This window comes from Corylus avellana, chromosome 7, assembly GCF_965113065.1.
Source record: "Corylus avellana chromosome 7, dhCorAvel1.hap1.2, whole genome shotgun sequence".
Classification (NCBI taxonomy): Eukaryota; Viridiplantae; Streptophyta; class Magnoliopsida; order Fagales; family Betulaceae; genus Corylus; species Corylus avellana.
This window is the reverse complement of record NC_142496.1, coordinates 25,663,362-25,687,141: the sequence shown is the minus strand read 5'-3', so window position 1 is coordinate 25,687,141 and position 23,780 is coordinate 25,663,362. Positions and strand designations below refer to the sequence as shown.

Genomic DNA, 23,780 nt, shown 5'->3' with positions numbered 1-23,780 from the left:
TTTTTTATATATTTTAATAATCATAAGAATTACAATTATAGAATCCAAAATATTGAGTTTTACTGTAACAATCCTAATATTTATGGTTATTTTAGGGAGTTTGCTGCAGAACATTTTTTACAATTTTTTGAACATATTTCTTAAACTTAAAAAACAGATTCTCATAAAGAGCATGTTAAGAAGAGCACTAATTGAGAGCACGCGGCGGCGTGCTGTTTTGTTTTACCCTGCTAAAGAATGCTCAAAGACCTAAATTTTGGTTCCGCCTAGCGCCTGCAGCACCCTTATCGTTATCTGCCTGGAGCCACCCAAAATGCAAAGCTCACAGTCACAAACGTACATCTTACATATACACATACAGTGACACACAGAGAGATGTGACTAGAAAAATTTATTTGCATATTTGGGAGAATCATGGAAATGGGCAAAATGTAGGGAAGCGAGAGGTGCCTAGCTAGTTTTCACATCATGGAAATGGGGCAAAATATAGGCAAGCAAAAACCTGCAAAGTTATGATGAAACCCCCACTTCCCACTTAGAAACCTGTCTGATCATAGGAAGCAAAAGGACTTGGCTGAATCTGCCATCACCATTACCAACCCAATACCCCATTAATGGTAAACATTAATGGCTTCCCATCATTTCTATCTTCTTCTTAGCCCGTCCAATCGGATCCAAATATAGACAAAATGGGTTTTCTACAATTACTTCCATCAGCTGCCACTAAAAAGTGAGAATAGGATTAGACTTCAATTTTCACATTGAACAATGTACCATGTACCTAACTCTCAATCTTATCATCACACAACACAAACACACATGTTCCTTTTGTATAATTTTTTACCAGTTTTTTTTCCTTCTACTTTTTTGAATATTTGTCATTACTTACAAAAAAAAAAAAAAAAAAGCTACAGCAGTTAAGCCAAATGTCAAACGAGCCCATGCTATTCTCTCTCAGATTCCCTGCTTTGATGCAGGCTATGTAATAGTAGCCGTATTAGAGAGAGAGAGAGAGAGAGAGAGATTGCGTATGATGGGCCATGGACAAAGTATGGGCGAGTATAAAACCTGGCAAGATTTTACATCTTACCGGCGCCTCCGGGATATGAAATGATGAAAACCCTCTTAGAACAGCGATCCCACCACCCCATTGATGACAAGATTCCTCCATCCTCTCTCCCCTCTCCCCCTCCAATCTAATCTAATCCTACATTAGTGTATTACATACACAAAAATGGGCTTTTTTGGTTCACTTTTTTCCTTCCCATATCAGGTACTCTGCTTTAGCTGGTGCTGGTGCTGGAGGATTAGACATGAAGTTTCACATCGGATTACCTATCCAATATCTCTGCTCACGCACACACAACACAACACACAGCCTCAAAAACTCTCTCGGATTCCCTGGTTTGGTTTTGTTTTTGTTGCAGAGCATGTGAACAGTGGTACTAAGTAAGTAGAAGAACCCAGTATCCCATCATATCTCAAGAGTAAACAGTGTATCCCACCGTATCTCAGCGACCTAGCAGTAATCATCAACCTTGTCAGATCTCATTCCCACCAAATTAACATCTACTTTCTTTTCCTTCGTTTTATGCATTTGTGTACTACTCCTAACATTATATTACATTCTTGTGTAAATCTAAGCATCAGTTACAAAAGTTATCCTTCAACCAAAAAAGAAGAAAGAGATATATTGATAGCCATTTGTGTATGCGTATTTGAGTCGTGTCATTTTATATAAGTTAATCACTTTTTTAATTAAAAAGATCATACTCTACAATTCTAGTAACCTAATTTAGTGTTAGATTGACGTCAAATTTGCATGATACTCATATAGACTCTCATCTAAGTTTGTAAAGAATGTTTAAATTGATTGTTATAAATACTTACATCATGATGAATTTTCGTAAGAGAAATTGTTACAAACTGTTAAAACTATCATACTTTGCTAATAATGTTTAAATTAATCGATCTCTTTATTTATCTAAAGCCATCTCTTGCTTATCCCATGTCTTACCACGAATTAAGCCAATCCTGTGGGCCTGGTTATAGTGTTAATGGTATTAAATATTTATATTAACCTTAACTTGCTTGCATGGGAGGAATTAGAATACTGAAATAAACATGTTTAATGTTTGTCACTAAACATAATGTCAATATTAGCATATTTTTCAAAAATTTAAATATTATGTAGTATTATGTTATATGTACAACGATAAATAAATAAATAAATTATAAAATCATGAATATTCAAAATGAACGAAGCTTTTAACAAATGCAGGCGCATGGGAAGTCGAGAATAAGAGAAATCAATGCCATCGTGAATGTTCTGACTTGGAGCGCAAGGATCTCTACTGTCTTTCTCTGGATTTTAGTTAAGATTTGGACCTTCAAATACTCTTCTCTCTTTCTCTCTCTCTGTCGCTTTAATGAAAATATTAATTCCACCATGGAAGGCTCGTTGGATCAAAGACAAAGACATTAGGCAAAAGAATACGGAGGGAAAGAGCTTTGTTTTGGCATTAATAAACAATCCGCCAGAAAGCAGGACAATAAATATGCAGAAAGAAGAAACAAGCAAAACAAAAAACCGCGTGACATTAATTCTAACATTAACAAAAGTAATATGCTATCTGTTTAATTTACTAATTCTAAACTCTATATAATTATATATTTAATTAATTAAGCAACTCATAACCTCAAAGACAAATGTAGCACTGTAGAAGCTGTAGAAGCCATCTTTCAGTTTATCCTTGTTCAAACTCCTATACCTACTCACCAAATAATATATATATATAACACAGAAAGATTTTTTAATGTAGTTTTTAAGAAAAACGTGTTGTCTTTGATAGTTTTTCTTAATCCCATGTGTAAAGCAAGTCTTGCAAGTAGGAAGACTAATTCTCACATTAGAAGAGGATGAACAAAAGATTACTCTAGTTGCCCAAAGAGACAGAAAAAAGACCTGGAGGGAAAAAAATTGAGGTCTTTCCCAGAAAAGACAAAAAGCCTCCATTGATTTAGTTAGCAGTAGTTGATATCCCATGTTAAAAAAAAAAAAAAAAAAAAAAAAAAAAAAGGAAAAAAGAAAATAAAAAGGGAGGGCTGGACAAAACTCAAGCACTGCACCCATTTGTAATTGTTCTAAAAGGCTTCAAAATTGGGGATGCCCATGATCTGCTAAACTTGGAGGAGCATGATGGCGTGTTAATGCTTGGTTTTTTCACTCACCTGCACCCAAATCCGTGTTGGGTGAGATGGGGACTTTTTTGCAGTCCTGAGAAAGCCACTTGGATTGCATGTAGGTGGCTTTTCTCCAGGGAGGAATGTGGAGGCCCCTGTCTTTCAGGGATTGCTCTGCAGCTGAGCAGAGCAGAGAGATTATGTTCTTGAGCTTTTCTTCAGTTCCCACAAAGACACAAGGGATGGTGTTGGTGATCTCCTTGTAGGTTGCTGTAGGCCTTGCCAGTTCAAAGTGGGACCGGAAATCAATGTCTACTATCAGCCTTGTTGGTTTCTGATCATCACCATTGTTGCTGTCTCTCACCATCACATCGATGTATTCATAATCACCTGAGAATTGCAAGCCTTCAACAAAGAAACCCATCAAAAAAAAAAATCAGAAATGGGTCTTCAAAGACAGAGATATAAAGAGAGAAGAGAAGAGAAGAGACCTTTGGAGCGACCAAAAGCGCAGACCGAAGAAGTTTTACAAAGAGAAGCTTCATAGCCATCCATTTTCAGTCTTCTCACTAGCCATTTCTTCTCCCCTGCAATTCCCATGTCCCTAACATGCATCAAGATTTTCTCAAGAACCCCAGCCTCAGTCTCTGTGGCGTTTCGAAGGATCTCCTAAGAAGATAAGGAAAAATCACACCCACAAAGCAAATATAAAATAAGAAAAATTTAAAGACAACAATGAAATATATAACTGAAAAATAGACATATTCAGAGGAGGAGCATATATATATATATATATATATATATATACCTGTAAGGCGAGATATGGAAGGTGATGATCATTGTGAGAAAGAGCTTTTGAAGATGGAGTTGAGATGGGAGAGGCAGACTCTGATTCAATGAAGTCTCTGACCATTTGAAGCAGTTCTTCTTCTGTTATGCTATCCATATTCCTTCTGTTTCTTCAGAGGAGGTAAGAGTTTTGGACAGCAAGCTTTTTGTTTCTCTTTGTATATATATATATAAATGCTCTTTGTTTCTCTTTGTATGAGGCACAGCTTGACGTGGCAATCCTATAACGTCATTAAAACAAACAAAACTTTGGCCCTTCACAAAAACGATGTATTGTCTTTTACAGACAAGTGTTCAACACTTCCATTTTTTTAATATCATTTTAAAATTACCCAAACTTTTAAGATAGGACTACATCGTGACCAAAAACATTTTTATCACATAAATTCGAATGACCGATCTTGTGGTATTAATTGGACCATCAACCTTTTAATTTGGGGCGAAAACTTCAAACTTTACCTTATAAGAACATACTGTAATATATATATATATATATATATATGGCACCAATTTCCCAAACAAGAGTTGATTTTTAGAGGGATTACTGCATGATTCATGGAGAAATTCCTGAGAAAATATATATTGATTCAAAGTCCAAATCTCATCGTTATCTTTTTGCTGTTCATGTGTGGTTATTTATTTGAATAGTTGTCTTGATGCATGTGAATAAGGAGACTGTGTGTCTTGAAATAAGTTGTGTTTGAAAAGCTAGCTTCCAGCATCTTGCGAGTTAACCAATTATTGAATGGGTAAAATATTATACTATATTCATGATAAATTAAATCATCATCATGAACTTTTTTTCCCTCTTGAATCTTGCTATCCTTATCAGTTACTACTCCTTTTGTTTTCTAGGTGTGACAAATATATAATAGATGATACAGTTAATAACTAATAAAGAAGTATTTTCAATGGTTAAACGATCAAGACTTATTGCTTGAAGGTTAATATCGTATTAAAATGTTTGATACCTATGCAATATGCCACGTACACATGCTGGCGTGGAATAAATATGCTGAACTCTGTTTAATATAAAAAAATAAAATAAAATAAAATTTAACATCATCTTAAACGCGTAGCTCCAGCTCGGAGCGCTGATCAAGCAATATGTCAACAAACCCACACAGACGGCTACTATCTTCTATATTGTACTGCTACAAAGTTTTTTCCGCTTTGTGAGGTAATACTTGCAAGAAAAGTGCCATTTTTTATGCTTCTATTCTTTTTTTTATAATTCATTTTAGAAAACTAGTCATTGAATCTGTCTACTTACAAATGTTGTTTTAAGATCAAACCCCATCCTTATCAATCTTTAATTCAACCACATATAAAAATAAATCTGACGTTCTTTTAGATTTTGAAAATCATTTATAATTGAATTTGCATACAATTTCACTCTAATTTCTTTTTTATTGTACAATATCAAATACTCCGTCAAAAACTCATACTCAATTTTGTTACGAAGCCTAGTTTTGACAATATTCATAGCTAAAAATACTTGTTTTGTAATTGCGATATAAACAAGAAGAGTAAGTACAAATACAGTAACTCTATATTCTTGGATAATTGCTCTAACGGTTGAAATAAGATGCACGGCATTTAAAATGTCTTAAGACGAATTCCAATTAAGTAATTGACTGTGTCTCTGCTTTTACTCGTTGGGAATAAGTAGTTTTCTTCCTCAATGATTTTAAGAAGACTAAACATTTTGATCAGTTCTTCATTACGATCGCGGGAGGCACCAACATTGCGATGGTCCACAAATTAGCTTAAGGTAGAACATCAAATTAAGGGGATCCTCTTTCCTTGAAAGTGCAAGAATGGATGATAAATTAATATGTATTTCTAAAGTAGGTGATAAATAATTGAATAGAGATGATTCAGCAAGAGTTATTTTACAGATATTTACAAAATGTTGCGTGTACGGTATGGGATCCCCATGGTTTTGAAAATGAAAGCAGAAGAGTAATAAATTTCTTTTATTTGTAAAAGACATGACAAATTAATATAGAAGTTAATGTCTGGACACGAAATTCGTATAGAAATAAAACTCATTTTCCATTACTTCTGCCATTGAAAGCTCAGTTTGGTAGCCAGTGAATTGATGGTTGAATTAGATTTTTGCAGCCAATTATGACTGGTGATGATCATCCAGCCGTGCAAGGGGATGCTTTCCCAGCGACTTTTTATAGATATTAATATATATTTTTGTTTTGATGTATTGATAGATCAGTATTGGGACTTCAAACCCAATCCATTTACTAGGCTTTTACCCATTCAATCCATAAAAATTTTCTTAACTCCATTGTTTTAAAAGCAAAAAAGCTAAAATAAGTCTAAGAAAATCTAAATTATTTGTGTTGATGATATTGGTAATGATCATGACAATGGAAACATCATGATTTAAAGTATTTGATACATCTAACGGTATAGATGAAGTCCTATTATTTAATTTTTTTAAAAAAAACGTACCAACATTAACATCATGTATACTGCTAAGTACTTGAATTTTAAATCATGACTATGAAATAAATATTATATATTTCATTTCATTTGAATTGGTAAGGTGGTGATGGACCATGGTGGCAATATTGACGCTAGTGGTGACGGTGATATAGTGATGATATATAAGTATTGAAAATTTAGTATTAATTAAAAAATGAGTTAGCTACTTAATTCATTTTTAAGCGGCCATTTTTGTTTGTTAAATTGAAGGATTAATTTGTTATTATCGAACAAATTAATTAAAAAAATATTAAATGTAACCAAAATGATGAAATATGAAAATCTTTATTCCCGGCCCGAGGTCATTAGTATGGAATTTCGACTAGTTTTTTTGAGAACCATATATATTAGGTTTGTTGATGTGGAGATTAAACCTTTCCTAATCCGCCTGTTTGGCAACAAGGAAAATGGAGAAAATAATTGAAAAGAGAAGCCTTGAGCATCAAGACTTGTAGATTATGGTCGTCAAAAACCATACAAACTCAAAGAGAAAAAGACCTAAAAGTAAAAACTGATCGAGGTCTTCCCCAACAAAACAAACTCAAAATTAATTCACATATATAGAAGGGTAAAAAAAAGAAAAAGCTCCACTAATCTTGGAGGATTGAGGGTGAGACTTTGTTGCAGTCTTTGGAAAGCCACTTGGCCTTCATGTAGGTGGCTTTTCTCCAGGGAGGAACGTGGAGGCGGCTCTCTCTCAGCGATCGTTTTGCTGCCGGGCAAAGCAGAGAGATAATCTCCTTCAGCCTTTCTTCAGTCCCAACAAAGACCGAGGGAAGGGCGTTGGTGAGCTCCTTGTAGGTTGCTGAAGCCCTTGCCACTTCAAACTGGGACCTGAAGTCCATATCTACAATCAGCCTTGTTGCTTTCTCACCATTTTCAATATCTCTCACCATCACTTCAACATATTCATAATGACCTGTGAATTCCATAACTGAAACAGAGAACCCCATAAACAACAGAATTATATATACATGGGTTTTCAAGAATAGGTGTCTGTGTGAGAGAGAGACCTTTGGAGCAACATTTGGAGCGACCAAAATTAGAAACCCATGATGTTTTGCAGAGAGAAGCTTCATAACCATCCATTTTCAGTGTCATCACTAACCATTTCTTCAGATTAGTGGGTTCCTCATCCCTCACATACATCAATATTTTCTCACGGACATCAACCTCAGACTTTGTAGCCGTTCCAAGTATCTCCTATATAATTACAACCAGACCCACAAAACAAATGAATTTAAGGACAAGGACAAAGAAATATAGAAGATATATATACCTGCAGCAAGGTGATCAGACATGGGGGATGATCATTGGGAGATACAGGTTTTGGTCCTTTTGGAGACGCTGGCCTTAATTCAACGTAATCTATGACCTTCTGAATCAGTTGTTCTTCTGTAATGCTACCCATAATATATATATATCCTTCGATCGGTTTCTTCCAAATGAAGATAAGATCTAGAGTTATGAACAACAAGCTTATAATCATGGTGCTGTTGAGTGTAGAAACAGCTTGACAGGGCGATGCATCAGGAAAACGATGTATTATTTTTCCTTTATTTATTTTTTAATTAATAGAGAGAAATGTTCAAGGTTCAAACTTCAAACGATGTTATCCATTCTCTCTTTCTCTCCAATTACTTAGAAAAAGACCCTGACAAAAAGACAAAACTATTGAAAGACATTGCATAAAGAAGGATAGTTCAATGACAATTTCTCAAAATTTAATAAAAATTTTACCAGTTACATCAAGATCTTCTTTTTGGGTAAATATATTATAATTCTTTGGGTCAATGCGCCAAAATTTTTATCTCTCCAAGTTTTTTTTTTTTTTTCGAAGGTTTTCTCTCTCGATCAATCGATGTTAATAAAATTTCCGCCGTCAAAATTTTTTAACTGACGTTAGATTGGTTGAAATGTACCGTTTTGCCACGACAACATTGCTAATTTTTTTATTAATTTAATTTAAAAATTAAAAAAAAAAAAAATTTAGTAGTGAGGCAAAGCCAAAGGAGGGTTGGTTTAACAGGATTTAATTGTCGGTGTGGTTGCTTCCCCTGAAACAAATTCAACGTTGCCGGAGATGATTGCTTCCTCGCCACGCTTCCTCCCCTGTAAATTTATTTATTTATTTTTTTTATAAATTTAATTTTTAAATTAAATTAATAAAAAATAAGCTATGTTGATTTGGCAAAACAGTGTGTTTCAACCAATTTAACGGCAGTTAAAAAATTTTGACGGTAAAGATTTTATTGGCATTTCGATTGACTTAGGGAGTAAATTTTCGAAAAAAAAACTTAAGGAGATAAAAATTTTGGCACGTTGACCCAATGACTTATAATATATTTATCCCTTCCTTTTAGTATTACTCAATCATATCATCCTTCAAAAAAAAAAAAATATTAATAATAATTTACTGTCACACTGATAATTTTGCAACAAATTGATGAGCAATTACCAAGGGATATTAAAAGACCAAAAATTCCTCTCTCTTACTCATGTCCATGTAGATTGATGGAAATCCTAGTCAAATTCCTTATTCATCATAACTTGACCTTTTTCTTTTTTCTTTTTTTCAAATTTATATTTATCATTATAATTATTATTTTTTATTAAATAGGACCCATTTTCTTTCTGATTGGATATAGCATGACAACTTTATTAGAAATTTAATGGAAGGTAAACAAAATGCTCTATTTGATATCAATTAAAACCTTAAGAAGTAAGTCATAAAATTTAAACCAATAATTTGATAAAAGGTCATATCACAAGAAGGTTTGGACTTTGGAGCATTTTTCCCTTTAAAAAAACAAAATCTTAAAACTCAACTCAATATTTTTCTACACTTACATAGCACCTACTTGGATTTCTCCCCTGGCCCGCATTGGCCAGTAGGTCTTTACTAGTTGTTGGGACTGGCAGGTAAATCTAACATTTGATAAGGACACCTAAGTCCACTAATCCGCAAATGACGTGGAACGCAGAGCTTGTTCAGTACTGCCACGTACACAAGCTGGCGTGGAAAAAAGTTAACCTTTTTCCTCGACTCATCTCAATATAAAACAAAAAGATTTAACGTCGTCTTAAGCCCACAGCTCCTCTCACCCGGAAAGCTCAAAGCCCTCTTATCAAACAACACCTGGATAAACCCCACACAAAAGATACATCTCCTTTCACGTGAGACCCGCTTTTTATCATAATCGACGGTCGAAACTTTGGATCTGAGAAAAGATAGGTATCTGCTCCCGTGACGCTAGCCTTATTTTCTTTATAATATATGAGAATAATAAGTTTCGTATATGGTGTTCCCAACTGTCGAAGCAATTTCAGTTTACTTTGCAATTTCATACGAGAGCAAAACACAAATTTTCTTCTGTGCGATTTTCCCGAGAAAATTTCTCAAGCACAGGTTCGAGCCTTAACCCAATCTTGGATTTCGTCTTGTAAAGTTTTCTAAAGAAGCATGATATATATTTTTTCCCCCTGATTTGGTTCCAATTCGAGCACGTAGGGTCATTCTTTGCTGTGTGAATGATGTTCTAGGGTTGGAATTTTTTTTTTTAAAAAAAAGGATTTTGCTTATGGAATTTCGAGTTGTTTTGGAGAATGTAGCGTTTATTTAATTAGATGGATGAACTAAGGTTCTTTGAGAACCGCGGATATGTTGCTCGGGAAGAACTTTCCTAACTCGCTTGTTTGGCTGCTGAGAAAATAGATGAGAATAAATTGAACTCGAAGTGTTGAATTTCATGATTTATTACGTTGTAGTTTTCAGCAAAAAGGAAGGGGAAAAAATGACGAAGAAACTAAAGTCAACTAAGCTAGCTAAAGCTAAGTGTATCAGCTTGATTTTGTTCCAAAAGTTTAAAACTCCAGGAGTTAATGCCCAATTTTTCTTCTCAGCAACCAAACAGTCACGACTTTTTCTTATTGGTTATTTTCTTAGTTTTGATGTATTTGGGTTCTCTCTCTCTCTCTCTCTCTCTCTCTCTCTCTCTCTCTCTCTCTCTCTCTCTTTTGGAATGTAATTACTGAACTTTGATGATTAGCCTAACAATACAGCACACACTTCGGTCATTTTTGGAGGCTTATTAAGAGATGAAAATTGTTGCGTGCTAATCTCTGACAATTTTTCTTTAATTGACTCAAAAATAAAAGTTCCTGTAAGGACATGTAATTGAGATATTAATGTTAAATTTCCATTCAGTAATTTCAACATCTAATTTTTGGTTAGGAAATTATGAATCCTGTAATTGTGACTTTATGGGTCATCCCGTTGGGAAAAAATATCACAAGCCTTAAGTTCAAGTGCTTTGATCGAGATGCTTTGCTGTATCACAGTAGAATACTTCTTGTAGTTTGAGTGAAGTTAGGAGAATATGTGCTCTGAGACGAAGTGGAACATTCTATATGATATTTTTAAATTCTCCAGTTGCATGAGATTCAAGATAATATCTTTACTTGGTCTGCCTTTATTACGTCAAAGTTGTATATATTGCTTTATCCATTATGTATATATGATATTGCTGATTTGTGGATGTCTTAATGGGTTTTACATTTCATAAGATTTACCATTTTTGTTGTTTATGTACTGTTGTTATTGATAATGGCTAAAGCATTAAGGAATCTGGACCTTAAAAGGCTAAGTTTTGGATCCTTCCACTCTTACGTTTTTTGTTTTTCTGATTAGTACGTTATACACATGCCGTGAAGTCTTGAGCTTACACCCACATTCTCTGCAACATCCTTTACGAGGTGTCAATTGGCCTTCAGACTCTAGCCTTAATTCAAAGTTCAAGCTGTTTGCTTCTCTTACCTTTTGGAAATAACTGTAGAAATTAAATGGATTGATGTATGTATTGGTTAGAAATTGTCAGTTATTGACATCTGGATTAGTTGAGAATTGAGCTGTGCTTATATAGGTAGCTTGCATCTTCCTTCTAATTCACCTATTTTATTAAAGCTAGTACTGTCCTTATTCCTGGAAAAAATACTGCTGTATTTATTTGTCAGTTATGGACATCTACATTTGGAGTTTGATTGTGCTTCAAAATTTGGGATATTTGTGAAACTGATCAAAACATATATATTTTGAAGCTAGTACCTTCTTTCTACTTCATGCATACTAGATTTCTCCTAATCAAGTATTCTGCTAATGTACTGTTTGAACTATCATGATTTTCTGTTTCCATTACCTAATGGATTGACATGATCTTCTACAGTTTTCTGGTGGTTTATTCTACAATTATTTTGATTAATTAACTTATAAAAAAAGCAATTATTTTGATTAATTGGTCCTTGTTTCAATGCAGGCTTCAGGATCCTGACCTTTGATGCTTCTTTTCACTATTAGAAGCAAAAGTTCACATCTGATCTGGCTTTCGTCTGTTTTTATATCATATCTTGTGTGAAGGAGGGGTTTCCTCACAGTTGGCACAAAGAAACATAAAAAAAAAAAAAAAAAAAAAAAGTAATGCAAGAAAAAGGGCTGATAAAGCATTTTGGCACATAAGTTGAAGTTTCAAGTAAAATATCTCAACCATGCTGTGTATATCGGCACGTCAAGTGGAATTTGTTTCATAGTTCTACTCAATGGGATGGAGAGGGGTTTTCCATTCATTATTCTTTTTCCTTACTTTGGTTGAGTCCTCGAGCAGATCAGGGAAAATGTGGTCGCTTAACCTGGATGCTGAGTCAGCAACATTCTTCAGCTGGCCAATCTTCAGCGCAAGCATATTCGTAGCTGTTGCTCTTGTGCTCTCCATGTATCTTATCTTCGAGCACTTAGCTGCTTATAATCAGCCAGAGGTTGTCTCTTAGTTTGCAATTTTTTTTTTATTTTTATTTATTTATTCTTTTGTTGCTTTGATCTGTATTCATTTAGCCCCCTGTACCATACTACTCTTGCCATTTTCTTTCTATCTATACAAATTACCTTGTATCATCTTTGTGGCCTGGCTAGCTCCTCATAATATTACTATTATTCTTGTTTTCCTTTAACATGATCATCCAAGGTTGATAGCTGTAATTTTTGTCAATTTCAGGAGCAGAAGTTTCTAATTGGTCTCATTCTTATGGTTCCTGTTTATGCTCTAGAATCGGTAAAGACAGATGCTACTTCTTATGTTTATTTCCCTGTCATTTTGTTTTACTGTTTGTCATTAATTTTTTTTCGAGGGTCTCTTAGTTTTTCATATATTTCCAATATTATTTGAATGGTTATAATGCTTCCTGGGATGCAGCAAAAAAAGTGTTCATCCTGCGCTTCTTGCATTAATAGGTCACCCTTACCTTGTCATATGGTTCAAAAATTTACCAGAATGTCATTACTTCATTTTCCTTGGACTAAAAAAATGAATGTATTCAGGCGTAATGTTGTTTTATCAAGAAATGATTAATTGTGGCTATGTAGAGTGATTGATAAAATCACACGCCATTGCTTATTCATAACATGTATATATATAATTAGGAGGCTGTAGTTTGTGACAAACATAAAATCTGTGATCTGCTTGTTGACACTTCCTTAGAAAAAATTCAGCTAATAGAATATGTAGCTAGCACTTATAATTTTTCGTGAACTAATTTTACATTGTGGAAATGTTTTGCACTTCAGATTTTGTCACTTTTGGGTTTGAATGTTGCATTTAACTGCAAAAAATTTGGGGACTTTGTCACTTTGCTTTGACTCAAGGGGTGGGTGAGGTGGAATTGAGGTCATTTGTAGGTTAAAAAAACAAAGTGAAATATCTGGACGCTTGTGGAGCTTTATGTTAAATTGCTTTCTGCGACATCTGTATCTCTTTTTGCATAAAACTTTGACACATTAGAAAATTAGGTCTCATGAACAATATTTGACATGAAATGCTACAACATTTGAGTAATATAGCAATAGATTCTTGAATATGATACAAAATTTAACAACCTTGACTATTCACATGTTCACAGAGCCTACTACTCATGAGTATTTTGGCATCTGCTTGCCTGCACCATGTAAGAAATTCGGCCTGTATGGCTGTGTAGTTTTAGTAATTCTAGTGGACTAATTGTTTGGGTGCAGTTTTTGTCACTTTTGAATTCAGGTGCTGCATTCAACTGTGAAGTAATTCGTGACTGCTATGAGGCTTTTGCTTTGTATTGCTTCGAGAGATACCTGATAGCCTGCTTAGGTATGTTAGAGGATTGTGCATATGTACTTTTTGATTAGTGGCAGTGATTGTCTCTTAAGTTTGTTATATTGGATGACACAATCAATAAGTCTTTAACAAATTGGCTTTTGTTTTCTTATTCTTTTTCCTTTCCCATTTTATTTTCTTTTGTAAATAATATTGCATGTTCGCATGCATGCTTGTGTGGTGCTTAGGTAATTGGTAGATTGTATAATTTGATTATGAAATTCCTTAAATTTATGTAAAAGTATTGTCTACCGAATTTTGGTATTATTTTCTCTACTGTTTCTTGACAAAAATATTGCTGCCTGTAGGTGGTGAGGAAAGTACAATCGAGTTTATGGAAAGTCAGAGCCTAATGGACCCCAGCACACCTCTTTTGAAAGATGCATACAGTTATGGAGTTGTAGAACATCCTTTTCCATTAAATTGGATCCTAAGAGATTGGTACCTTGGTCCTGAGTTCTATAATGCCGTGAAAATTGGCATAGTTCAATATGTATGTGCTCCTTTTTTGATTGAAGATTATTGCGTTCTTTTTATTTTTCATTTTGCAGCCTCTGTTTGGTGCTTACTGAAACTTTATTTCCAGATGATATTGAAGATGATCTGTGCATTGCTAGCAATGATTCTAGAAACTTTTGGGGTTTATGGGGAAGGGAAGTTTGAGTGGAGATATGGGTAAGACATCCTTATTTACCTTTCATGTTTCCTAATCAGCTTGTACATTCATTTCATAATGCTCATGTGTGCTTGGGCGCACGCACACACACGCACACACAAAGGACAAATTTTGTGCCTGCTTGGGATTACTAAACCTATTGCTGAAAAATACATTTTCTTGTGTTTTAGTAATTATTTCTATTGTTATTTTTGCTATAATCTGAATGTCTCTTTTTCTTGCAGCTATCCATACTTGGCAGTTGTTCTTAATTTTAGTCAGACATGGGCTTTATATTGCCTTGTACAATTCTACACTGTTATTAAAGATAAATTACAACCGATTAAACCACTGGCAAAGTTTCTGACTTTCAAATCGATAGTATTCCTGACATGGTGGCAAGGTGTTGCTGTTGCATTTCTTTTCGCCATGGGAGCCTTTAAAGGATCTTTGGCTCAGGAGCTGAAAACACGTATACAAGACTACATCATCTGTATAGAGGTATGTAATGGAAATATGCATTATGATTATTTTTTATTTCCTATATGCATTTAATGCTGCTTATAAAAAGGTTTTTGTACGAAGAGGATATTTCTTTGAAAATAAGCAGCAATTGTTGTGGCTAATTTGCACATGAAGGCCAGATATGTTACTAATGAATCGGAGAAAACGTAGGTAAAAATTATATGGATTTTGCCAAGTTGATATTTTGTACAGCAAGTGATAAAATTTACATTATATAAGCAAAGGAACGAAAAAAACCTGTTATTATTGTTGTATATTCCTTTCATTTGGTTATCAAGATGCTTGCATGATGGGTTTTATAGTATTGAAGAAGCTCTTGAAAACTGGGCTAAGATTTTTGTAGATTAGTTGAGAGAGGCTTTAGATGGGGTTATTACACAGGCACATATCATAGTATTGAAGGAGATTAAATTTGTTGACCGGTCTGGGGTGATGTTTTGGATAATTGTTAGAAGCTTATGTCATGGTTTCAATTACTTGTCAAAAAAATATGAATAAAAATGACTTAAGATGGTATCTCAAACGTAATAAATATTGAATGGAAGTTCAAATAAAATTTCAATCACACTCCAAATCACCAACCCAATTTAAGGTTGAGATAAGATTCTGTGTAACAGTCTCATTCTGAGTCACTTGATCATGACAGATCCCACATCACTTTCAAACTTGTTTTGACTTGAGAACTTCTTATTTTTTATTTTTTTAATAATTATCACTTTTGGATTTTACAAAGATTCTTTTAGATCTCTCTCTCTCTCTCTCTCTCTCTCTCTCACACAGTTGGAGCTTAAAATTGCATGCATTTGAAGCCGTAACATGAATGCAAAAAGTTTTGGCTTTTGTTGAACATCTTTTAGTTAGGTGATAGGTTTTAATACATTTTGGTTAATTTGACTTGTAAAAAAAAATTCCGTGGATTTTGTACCATTGTGATGGCTATTGGGGGTGCTTTTCTGCAATATTTGTATAATAAATAGGAGATATGGGATTGGGGAATCCAGGATGTTGGATGTTAGTACTGAGATATTGTTGTTCGAAAGTGGTGTGCTTGCTCTACTCTTTGTCCTAATTTTTTTGTTCTCTTTTTGCATATTTATTGTTAGAAATATCTTTTTTCTTTCTTTCTTCCCGACAATAAAGCACTTGATTTAGAGCCCCTAAAAGATTTCATGGTATGCCGCTTGGATTACAGTGTTGCATAAGCACCGACTATGCCTCAAATTCCATTTGGGGCTTCTCAATGCTGAACAAATCTGTTTTGCAAGCCGATCTTTGTTTACCAAGTAAACTATGTCGCATGAGGTTATTCTTCACAGTATCATGCCATTCTATGCTTCTTTTTCATTGCATAGAACCTTTCATTTTATCATCTGGGAAGTTAAAAGGATCAATACTTGCAAGGCTTCTGACTTTATGCTTGCAAAATAGATGGGTATTGCTGCCGTGGTGCACCTGTATGTCTTCCCAGCAGTACCTTACAAACGCGGAGAACGATGTGTTCGTAATGTATCTGTGATGGCTGACTATGCATCATTAGGATCTCCCCCTGATCCAGACGAGGTTCGTGACTGCGAAAGATCAACTAGAGTACGCCTGGCTCGGCATGATGAGAGAGAAAAGCGCTTGAATTTTCCTCAGAGTGTTCGTGACGTGGTCCTTGGAAGTGGCGAAATTGTAAGATATCATCAACCTTTTCATTTTTTTTTTGTCTCTGTTTCTGTTTTGCTGAACTTGTTCATTTGTTATTTCAGATTGTTGACGACATGAAGTATACAGTATCACATGTTGTAGAACCAGTGGAAAGGGGAATTGCAAAGATAAATAAAACCTTCCACAAGATATCTGAAAATGTGAAACGCTATGAGGAGCAGAGGAGGAGCAGCAGGGATGATAGTTATGTTATCCCCATGAATTCATGGACGGGGGAATTTTCAGAAGTTCACGATAATCTTGTTGAAGGTAGTGTTAGTGACAGTGGTTTGTCCAATGGGAAAAGACAGCATCCCCAACCCAGAGCCTCGGTATCTCGAAGTAGAACGGGCAGATAATGTTTGTCATGTAAATACACGAGTAAAAACTCAAAATTTTTAGATGAAAAGCTGGTGGCTTTTATGGAGGCAAACACGTCAAGGGGGTGAAAAGTGAGTTTATGCACAGGATTTCCTTTTAATTAGAGAATGATAGGGGAATGGTGGATTGATAGGCCGGGAAATAACGCTGCCTAATTGAGCATGCAATGCAAGTAATCTTTACCATACGAGGGTCAATCACACCCATCTTACTGTTTCGACTCAACTCTAACAATGAATTGTTGATATTAATTCAGCAAAATAAAATTATTCGAATATAAAGTGCGTCACTTTATATTAACGGGAGCGGGGAGCGGCTCTCCTCCAACTGGGGGAGCCTCTCATTTCCTATTTCCCATAACTCTTTGTTGTTTTCTTTTCAATATCATGTCCGCACACTGCAAGCTTTGAATTGAAAAACCTTCAAAAATTTTGGAAACAAGAGTGAGCAAATTTTGGTCAGGTCGGCCATCAATGGCCCATCATGCTTGGCCTAAAATGAGAGAAAAAAAAAAAAAAAAAAAAAAAAAAAAAAAAAAAAAACAGGAAGAAGAGGTATTTGATCTTTCTTTTTCTTTTCTTTTTTTTTTTTAAAAAAAAAGAATAATTTGAGGTTAAGTAATTCCATGCAAGACGGATGAGGAATCAAAACTAGAAAACGAAAAAAAAAAAAAAAAAAAAAAAAAAAAAAAAAAAAAGGTAAGAAGGAGAATTAGCACACAAAGAAGAGGGCTAAAAAGTCATTGCACATCAAAGGAGAATTAGGGCTTTGCGCTTTGCGTCTCTCTGGCATATCTTCCCTATATATAGATTAGGGCAAGCCTTTCTAACTTCGCAGCCTCTCTCTTCTCTCTCTCTCTCTCTCTTCTGTCTCTGTGTTTCTTAGACTTAGGGTTTGTATAGGCACTAAACTTGTATTGTTTGCGGGCAGCAGTGATGAGCAATTGAGATAGTCATGCACCACTCTGATGATTTTTACAATCAATCTGTGCTGATAAATTTCTCTTACCCATATATCTCTGAGCTTCTCTCTTTTCTCAATTTATTTTTCTTTTCTTTTTCTCTTTCTCTCGCATTACTTTTTTCGACTTTTTTTTTTTATTTTTTTTTATTTTTTATTTTTTATAAAATTAATCCTCATTGTTTTTCTTTTCAGTATATGATTAGTAGCTAGTATTATTATTATTTTTCAGTATTTGTCACGTATTTCGCTCTAGCTTTATGATTTAGAACCCAGAAAAAAGAAGGGATCCAAATGATGGGGTTTTCTTCGGAAGACCAAACCATGATGCGGACCTATACTCATTGGTGAGGATAAACTATGGCCTCTGATGGTTCCTTTCTTTTAATCATAATCTATAGTTTCATTCAATATATTTGACTATTTGCCATTTCCATTTCCTATTGTTATTGTCCTTTTCATCTTTACTCTTCTTTTCAAATCTATACTTTAACCGATTTTGCTGTCCATTAGTTATATCGATTAACCTTTTGTGAGGCCAAATTGGCCAGCGGCTGTTAAGTCACCTAGCAATCTAGCATTCTCCCTTTTGCCGGATTGGATATTAGCGACAACATCCCTACTCATCTTAGTCTAGTAAAGCTGAATTAATTTTAATTAAATGAATAAACTTTTATTCTCCATTTTCAGTTAGAAGAAAAAAATTATATAAAAATTGCTGTGGTGCCAAATTTTTGCTAAAAGATAAGTATTAAACTAATGTAAATCTTATTTATTGAAGATGATCAAAATAATTAATTAAGAAAAATACTATCATTGAATAAGTTTTATATTGATTGGTTTATTTTTCTTAATTAAAAAAATTTAGTACTAGCATTTTCTCTTGAGATATGTTCTGGAGAATTAGGATGATATATTAAACTCAAGAATTCCAATGTAGTAGGATAGAGGCACATTGGTGCGTTCAATTGTAGTTGGTGTCTTTGCTGACCAACCGCACAATAAAAATTCATCATAAATTTTCTCCAAATTGAGTTGGACAAAATTTTCTCCAACCCCTCTCTAAAATTGCCACATGGGGTCCCTTAAACATGTGCTTTTAACGTTTAAGATTTGGACCTTGGAGGTGGCCGAGCCATCCCAAGAACCGATGGGGGGCCTTAGACCACTTCGAAGTCACCCCCAAGGGGCCATTTGGGGGTGGCCGAATTTGGACCTTGTGGGTGGTTGAACCACCCCCAAGGCCCCTTGGGAGGTGACTCACCCCTAAGGTCCAAATTAAAAAAAATTTGGGATACTTTCACTAAAGACTTCTGAATTTCTACCTAACGATTTGACAAATCCTCTTAAATTTCAAAATCTCTCAATTGTAATCAATTTAGACCCTTTCGTTAGATTTAAGACGTTAAAAGTGAGATAATGATGTTTATACTTAATAAAATTTCAAATTTATCCTTACTTTCAATTTTTTTTTTAAAAAAAAACAAATAGAGACCTAGCCTGAGACCTAGGGGTCTCTGGCGAAGACTCACGCGGGTCTCAGGCCAGACCCGCATGGGTCTCCACCAGAGACCTTGAAGACCCACAGTGGGTCTCTGGCTGAGACCCGTTTGGGTCACGGCTAGACCCGCGTGGTCTTTTTTCCCGCGTGGTCTTTTTTCTTTTTATTTTATTTTAAAAAAAGAAACGAAAATTAGGGGTATTCTAGTTTTTTTAGGGTTTGTCGTTAAAAGATGAGTCTAAATTGATTGCAATTGAAAGTTCAGGGAACTAAATTGAGAGATTGTGAAGCTTATAAGGGGTTTGTCAAATTGGGTAGAAGTTCAAGGTTCTTTAATGAAGTTACCCCAAAAAATTTTAAAATTTTTTGGCCCTTGAGGTGGCCGAAGCCACCTCTGAGTTCAACAGGGGTGGCCTACCACCTTAGCTTTTTATGATTTTATTTTAGTTTTTTATTATTTATATGTATATTTTCTTTTTAAAAATTAAATAGTATTTTATTATTTAAATTTTGAGAGTTGCTACAACACATTCTCCTCACCATCTCTTCACCATCTTCCTTCTTTCAACATCTTGGCTTTATCAAAATAAAAATAAAAAATAAAAAATACAAGAGAGAGGAGATGGTTGAACTCTATGGAATGGCCACTTTACCAATTACACCACGGCAAGTAATTAGACAAGATAACAATCAAGAAAAATCTTCTTCCATGATTACCAATTAAAACATGTGAATTTATTCTCCCGATCGGTTGGGACCACGCTTCATAAAGCGAAGGTCACTAATTTAAATCTCATTCCCTCTCTTGTACAGACATGTCAAAAAAAAAAAAAATTAAAATAAATAGTGCCATCTAATATTTGAGGTCCGCGGATCAATGAAAAAATTAAATAAAATAATTTTTTTTTTCAATTTTAAAATATTAAATATTAACAAATCATCTTTAATTTTTTTGAGATGTAAAATTGCTAATCAAATTTAATTTCAAGTTTTGTTAATATAATATATTAATTGTGTGGCCCTGCTGGATTCCTTTCCTAGTGTGCTTCCGAGACTTTTCTCCAACTTTGAATTGGAAGACCTTCGGCCTTAGTGAATTGAAGTGCAAGTAATAAAAGATTGGTACACTTACAAAAAAAAATAATAAAAAAAATAAAATAAAATAAAAGATTGGTACAGTTTTCTTCTTGGACAAAATAAGAGAGAAATAGAAATGGTGCTACCGTAAAAAAGAGAAAAATAGAGAGATCAATCGTCATTGTATCCCATCAAAAGGAAGAAGAATTTGTATTCTTATCTTTGGTATTCTCTTTAAGAAATAATCTCTATTGTGTGATAGTGAGGTTTTGGTGTATTGAAGTTTTGGGTCGGAGTGATTTTCTCTTTACTATATTTTTGTACTCCATCTTTCATAGTAAATTTTTTCATGATCGTCTTCGCCCTCGAACATACCTCACATTGAGGGAACCACTTAAATTTTGGTATTATTTTGTATGTGATTATTCTCGCTTTATATAACCGTAATTGTGATCGTTTTTTAGCACAACATAGATAATATGGCTAATTTATTATATTTTTCTTTTAAGATATGCGATTATATCTGCGATTTAATTAATTATGTACTAAAAACAATAGCAAGGTGATGATAAGTGATCAAAATTGGTAACAACAAAACGTATGGGTGAAAAGGCGATTACGGTTAGTCATTATTGGCTAAAATTGCTAACCGCTTAGGCAGTTAGTAAAATTTCCTAACCGTCTCCCCTAACCGCCTATGCTGTTAACCAGCGGTTCGCAGTTAATAATCCTAATAATCGTTAAAAACAATGTCATTTTTATGGTAATATGAGAATACCTTACTACATATGACATCATTTCTAAATTTTTATATATTTAAACACAAAAACGACTTCGTTTCATGTGTGTGTGCGTATATATATATAAATGAGGTTAGCGGTTTTTTCAAAACCTAAAACTACTAACAATAACCGCCTACGCGATTAACAGTTTTTTCTAATCGCTTTCAAAAGTCTCATCGACATGTTTCTATATTTTTAGTAGAAAAGTAGAAACACAAGTTTTGGAAGAAGACAATTTCCATTCATCAAATTCCAAGTTTTTGGGAGTTGAAAATTTGACATGTAAAGTTCATCATTCCTATCAATTTAATTACATTTTTTTTAAAAAATAAAATAAAAAAATAAATTATAAAAAAAAAATAATAATAAAAAAAAAATAAAAAAATTAGACTCACTCAAAGAGTTAGTGGGCTCAAAACTATTAACTTCATAAGTAATGTTACACACACTTTTACTCTCACACTCCTTGACTTCTATAATTTTTATTTAATCAAAATTCAATAATAATATATATCAAATTTAATAATAATTTTAAAAGCTAAGTTAGAAAAGATGAAATAAGAATGAGAGTGCTTATTGCATTACTCAACGTGCAAATCCCATAATTTGTAGCAAAAGACTTTTTCATACGCTAATAATGCATTTGCCCAATCTTAAAGCACTCCTATATTTGGATGAAATCCCCACTAAATTTCGTGTACTCCGCTAGAATTATTGTTCGGCAAGAAACCATAGATCGGAAACTTCATGCTCATTTTCTTGGATTCGGAGGGATCGGATTCGGATCTCCTCAGATTATGTGAAAATATGAGACTCTCATATTGTTAATCTTGGCCATCAAATCTCATCCAATGGCCTACAACAAGTGATGCGACGCGTCCCACTAAAATTTAAGAGAAATGCTCTTTTTCATTCTCCTCACCTTCTCGTTACCATCTCCTCTCTCTTGTATTTTTTATTTTTTATTTTTATTTTGAAAAAGTCAAGATGTTGAAAGAAGGAAGATGGTGAGGAGAATGTGTGGTAACAACTCTCAATTGGTAAATAATTGAGAGGCTCTATATATACTAGACTCTCCTATCCTATGCCATGAAAATTGAAGCAAATTAATAATTATTGTTGTTATAAGTGAGGAGATGGCATCTTCAAGCGCCCCTGAGCAAGACAAGTATCGGCATTACTTGAGCGAAGAAGAAGTCAAGAACACCAAATGGAGGTTTGGTGTCCCTGACTATAGTGTTGTCAACAAGCTCTTTGAAGAAGGCAGAACTAAGGTGTCTCCCTTTTCAATTCCTCCTTAATTTCTTTTGTCTCAGTGTGTGTTGTACTTGTGTCACTAGCCATATAAGTTTTTTGATCTCTAACTACTGTTGATGCTTTTTGGATGAAGATTTGGCCTGCTGGGTCGCTTGAAGATAAGGTGCAGAGGCTTGTAAAGACATGGGAAATGGAATTTTTCCATAAGACCAACTTTAATGACTTCAAAACCATTGATCCCAAGAAGTTTACTTTCGGCTTAAATGGTGCTTTAATTAATTATCTAGACTTCGTAGCTTCCATGCTTGTGTTCTTAGCGCGCGCGTTTTAATTTACTGTAATTATGCATGCAGGAAGGAAGGGTCTAAATTTGGAAGAAATAGGCAAACTTGGGGGAGGCTATAACCCTCTGCTACAGACCTCTCTGCCTGAGAAATTCAGGGGCTACAATCCAGATGGAGAAACCAACGAATCTTCTCATCGGACTTTCACGACAACGTTCCCTCGCGGGTTTGCCTTGGAGATTCTCCATGTTTATAGTGGGCCGCCGGTGATTGTGTACAAATTCAGGCATTGGGGTTACATGGAGGGCCCTTTCAAAGGCCATGCCCCTACTGGAGAAAGGGTTGAACTCTATGGAATGGCCATTTTTGAGGTTACCTACCCTTCAACAATATCTTTCCAAGGCCATACCCCATATATTTTTGAGATGTCTCTGTTTTTCTGTGTTTGTATTTGTCCTATTCACTGTAATTGTTGGGTTTTTTGCACAACAAAACAGGTGGACGAGGAGATGAGAGTGGTGAAGGTGGAGTTCTTCTTCGACCGTGGTCAGTTGCTCGGAGGTCTTCTGAAAGGTGCTAGCTTGGATGGCTCTGCCGAGGAGGCGGCTTCAAACTGCCCTGTGCTTAGGCAAACAGGGTAGAATTAGAATATTCACAATAAAACTGGAAGGTTTCAGAATATGAAATTTTCAATCTGTTGTAATAATGTGATAATATGTTTTCCCATCTGTACGAGGATCTCCTCCCACTATTCCTGGAGCTGTTGTTGTTTGCTTATTCCTAAATCCTAATATATGTGAAGCTGTTTAACAAATGGTCGTGTTCTGATTTTCTGCATCATATTCTTTTCTGGGAAGACTGAATCCCATTTTATGACTTTGGAAACTCCATGCTTGGACTAGGGATGAAGAAGACAATTGTTTACATTTCTTTTGAAAGTACGAAGAAAATTCCTATTTT

At 34.6% G+C, this 23,780-nt stretch overlaps 4 protein-coding genes and 1 non-coding gene across 6 annotated transcripts; 3 read left to right on the top strand and 2 right to left on the bottom strand.

The window, feature by feature from the left end:
- Positions 1-3,110: 3,110 nt before the first annotated feature.
- Positions 3,111-4,129, bottom strand: LOC132183580 (uncharacterized). Its single transcript, XM_059596907.2, has 3 exons — positions 3,992-4,129; positions 3,675-3,852; positions 3,111-3,588 (listed from the first exon to the last, which is right to left on the bottom strand). Exons 1-3 carry the CDS (start codon positions 4,127-4,129, stop codon positions 3,224-3,226), a joined length of 681 nt encoding a protein of 226 aa, XP_059452890.2. The 3' UTR covers positions 3,111-3,223.
- Positions 4,130-6,957: 2,828 nt separating this feature from the next.
- On the bottom strand, positions 6,958-8,096 carry LOC132185623 (uncharacterized). The gene is made up of 3 exons (XM_059599383.2): positions 7,817-8,096; positions 7,551-7,740; positions 6,958-7,471 (listed from the first exon to the last, which is right to left on the bottom strand). Exons 1-3 carry the CDS (start codon positions 8,024-8,026, stop codon positions 7,128-7,130), a joined length of 744 nt encoding a protein of 247 aa, XP_059455366.2. The 5' UTR covers positions 8,027-8,096; the 3' UTR covers positions 6,958-7,127.
- A 1,742-nt stretch (positions 8,097-9,838) lies between these two features.
- Positions 9,839-17,067, top strand: LOC132184576 (organic solute transporter ostalpha protein (DUF300)). 2 transcript variants are annotated; one of them, XM_059598261.2, is made up of 10 exons: positions 9,840-9,946; positions 11,228-11,292; positions 11,850-12,345; positions 12,582-12,638; positions 13,595-13,703; positions 14,018-14,202; positions 14,296-14,384; positions 14,610-14,865; positions 16,318-16,563; positions 16,641-17,067. In XM_059598261.2, exons 3-10 carry the CDS (start codon positions 12,130-12,132, stop codon positions 16,935-16,937), a joined length of 1,455 nt encoding a protein of 484 aa, XP_059454244.1. In that variant the 5' UTR covers positions 9,840-9,946; positions 11,228-11,292; positions 11,850-12,129; the 3' UTR covers positions 16,938-17,067. The 2 variants fall into 2 exon arrangements, with proteins under 2 accessions (XP_059454245.1, XP_059454244.1); XM_059598262.2 differs by lacking the exon at positions 11,228-11,292 and having other exon boundaries at positions 9,839-9,946.
- Positions 17,068-17,886: 819 nt separating this feature from the next.
- LOC132185979 (small nucleolar RNA Z221/R21b) lies at positions 17,887-17,985 on the top strand. The gene has a single exon (XR_009440665.2). It is a non-coding gene; the product is annotated as a small nucleolar RNA Z221/R21b (small nucleolar RNA).
- Positions 17,986-22,293: 4,308 nt separating this feature from the next.
- Positions 22,294-23,772, top strand: LOC132184842 (pathogen-related protein). Its single transcript, XM_059598620.2, has 4 exons — positions 22,294-22,553; positions 22,670-22,802; positions 22,890-23,191; positions 23,318-23,772. Exons 1-4 carry the CDS (start codon positions 22,416-22,418, stop codon positions 23,459-23,461), a joined length of 717 nt encoding a protein of 238 aa, XP_059454603.2. The 5' UTR covers positions 22,294-22,415; the 3' UTR covers positions 23,462-23,772.
- Positions 23,773-23,780: the final 8 nt, after the last annotated feature.

Bases quoted from the DNA above. Each gene is read 5' to 3' on its own strand.
- LOC132183580 (XM_059596907.2), bottom strand. From the start codon at position 4,129: ATGGATAGCATAACAGAAGAAGAACTGCTTCAAATGGTCAGAGACTTC. The intron at 3,853-3,991 runs GTATATATATAT...TTATCTTCTTAG, and splicing joins TTCCATATCTCGCCTTACAG to GAGATCCTTCGAAACGCCAC. The intron at 3,589-3,674 runs GTCTCTTCTCTT...TCTTTGTTGAAG, and splicing joins CGCTTTTGGTCGCTCCAAAG to GCTTGCAATTCTCAGGTGAT.
- LOC132185623 (XM_059599383.2), bottom strand. From the start codon at position 8,026: ATGATTATAAGCTTGTTGTTCATAACTCTAGATCTTATCTTCATTTGG. The intron at 7,741-7,816 runs GTATATATATCT...GTAATTATATAG, and splicing joins GTCTGATCACCTTGCTGCAG to GAGATACTTGGAACGGCTAC. The intron at 7,472-7,550 runs GTCTCTCTCTCA...TCTCTGTTTCAG, and splicing joins CTCCAAATGTTGCTCCAAAG to TTATGGAATTCACAGGTCAT.
- LOC132184576 (XM_059598262.2), top strand. From the start codon at position 12,130: ATGGGATGGAGAGGGGTTTTCCATTCATTATTCTTTTTCCTTACTTTG. The intron at 12,639-13,594 runs GTAAAGACAGAT...GTTTGGGTGCAG, and splicing joins CTGTTTATGCTCTAGAATCG to TTTTTGTCACTTTTGAATTC. The intron at 14,866-16,317 runs GTATGTAATGGA...CTTGCAAAATAG, and splicing joins ACTACATCATCTGTATAGAG to ATGGGTATTGCTGCCGTGGT.
- LOC132184842 (XM_059598620.2), top strand. From the start codon at position 22,416: ATGGCATCTTCAAGCGCCCCTGAGCAAGACAAGTATCGGCATTACTTG. The intron at 22,554-22,669 runs GTGTCTCCCTTT...TTTTGGATGAAG, and splicing joins TTGAAGAAGGCAGAACTAAG to ATTTGGCCTGCTGGGTCGCT. The intron at 23,192-23,317 runs GTTACCTACCCT...ACAACAAAACAG, and splicing joins ATGGAATGGCCATTTTTGAG to GTGGACGAGGAGATGAGAGT.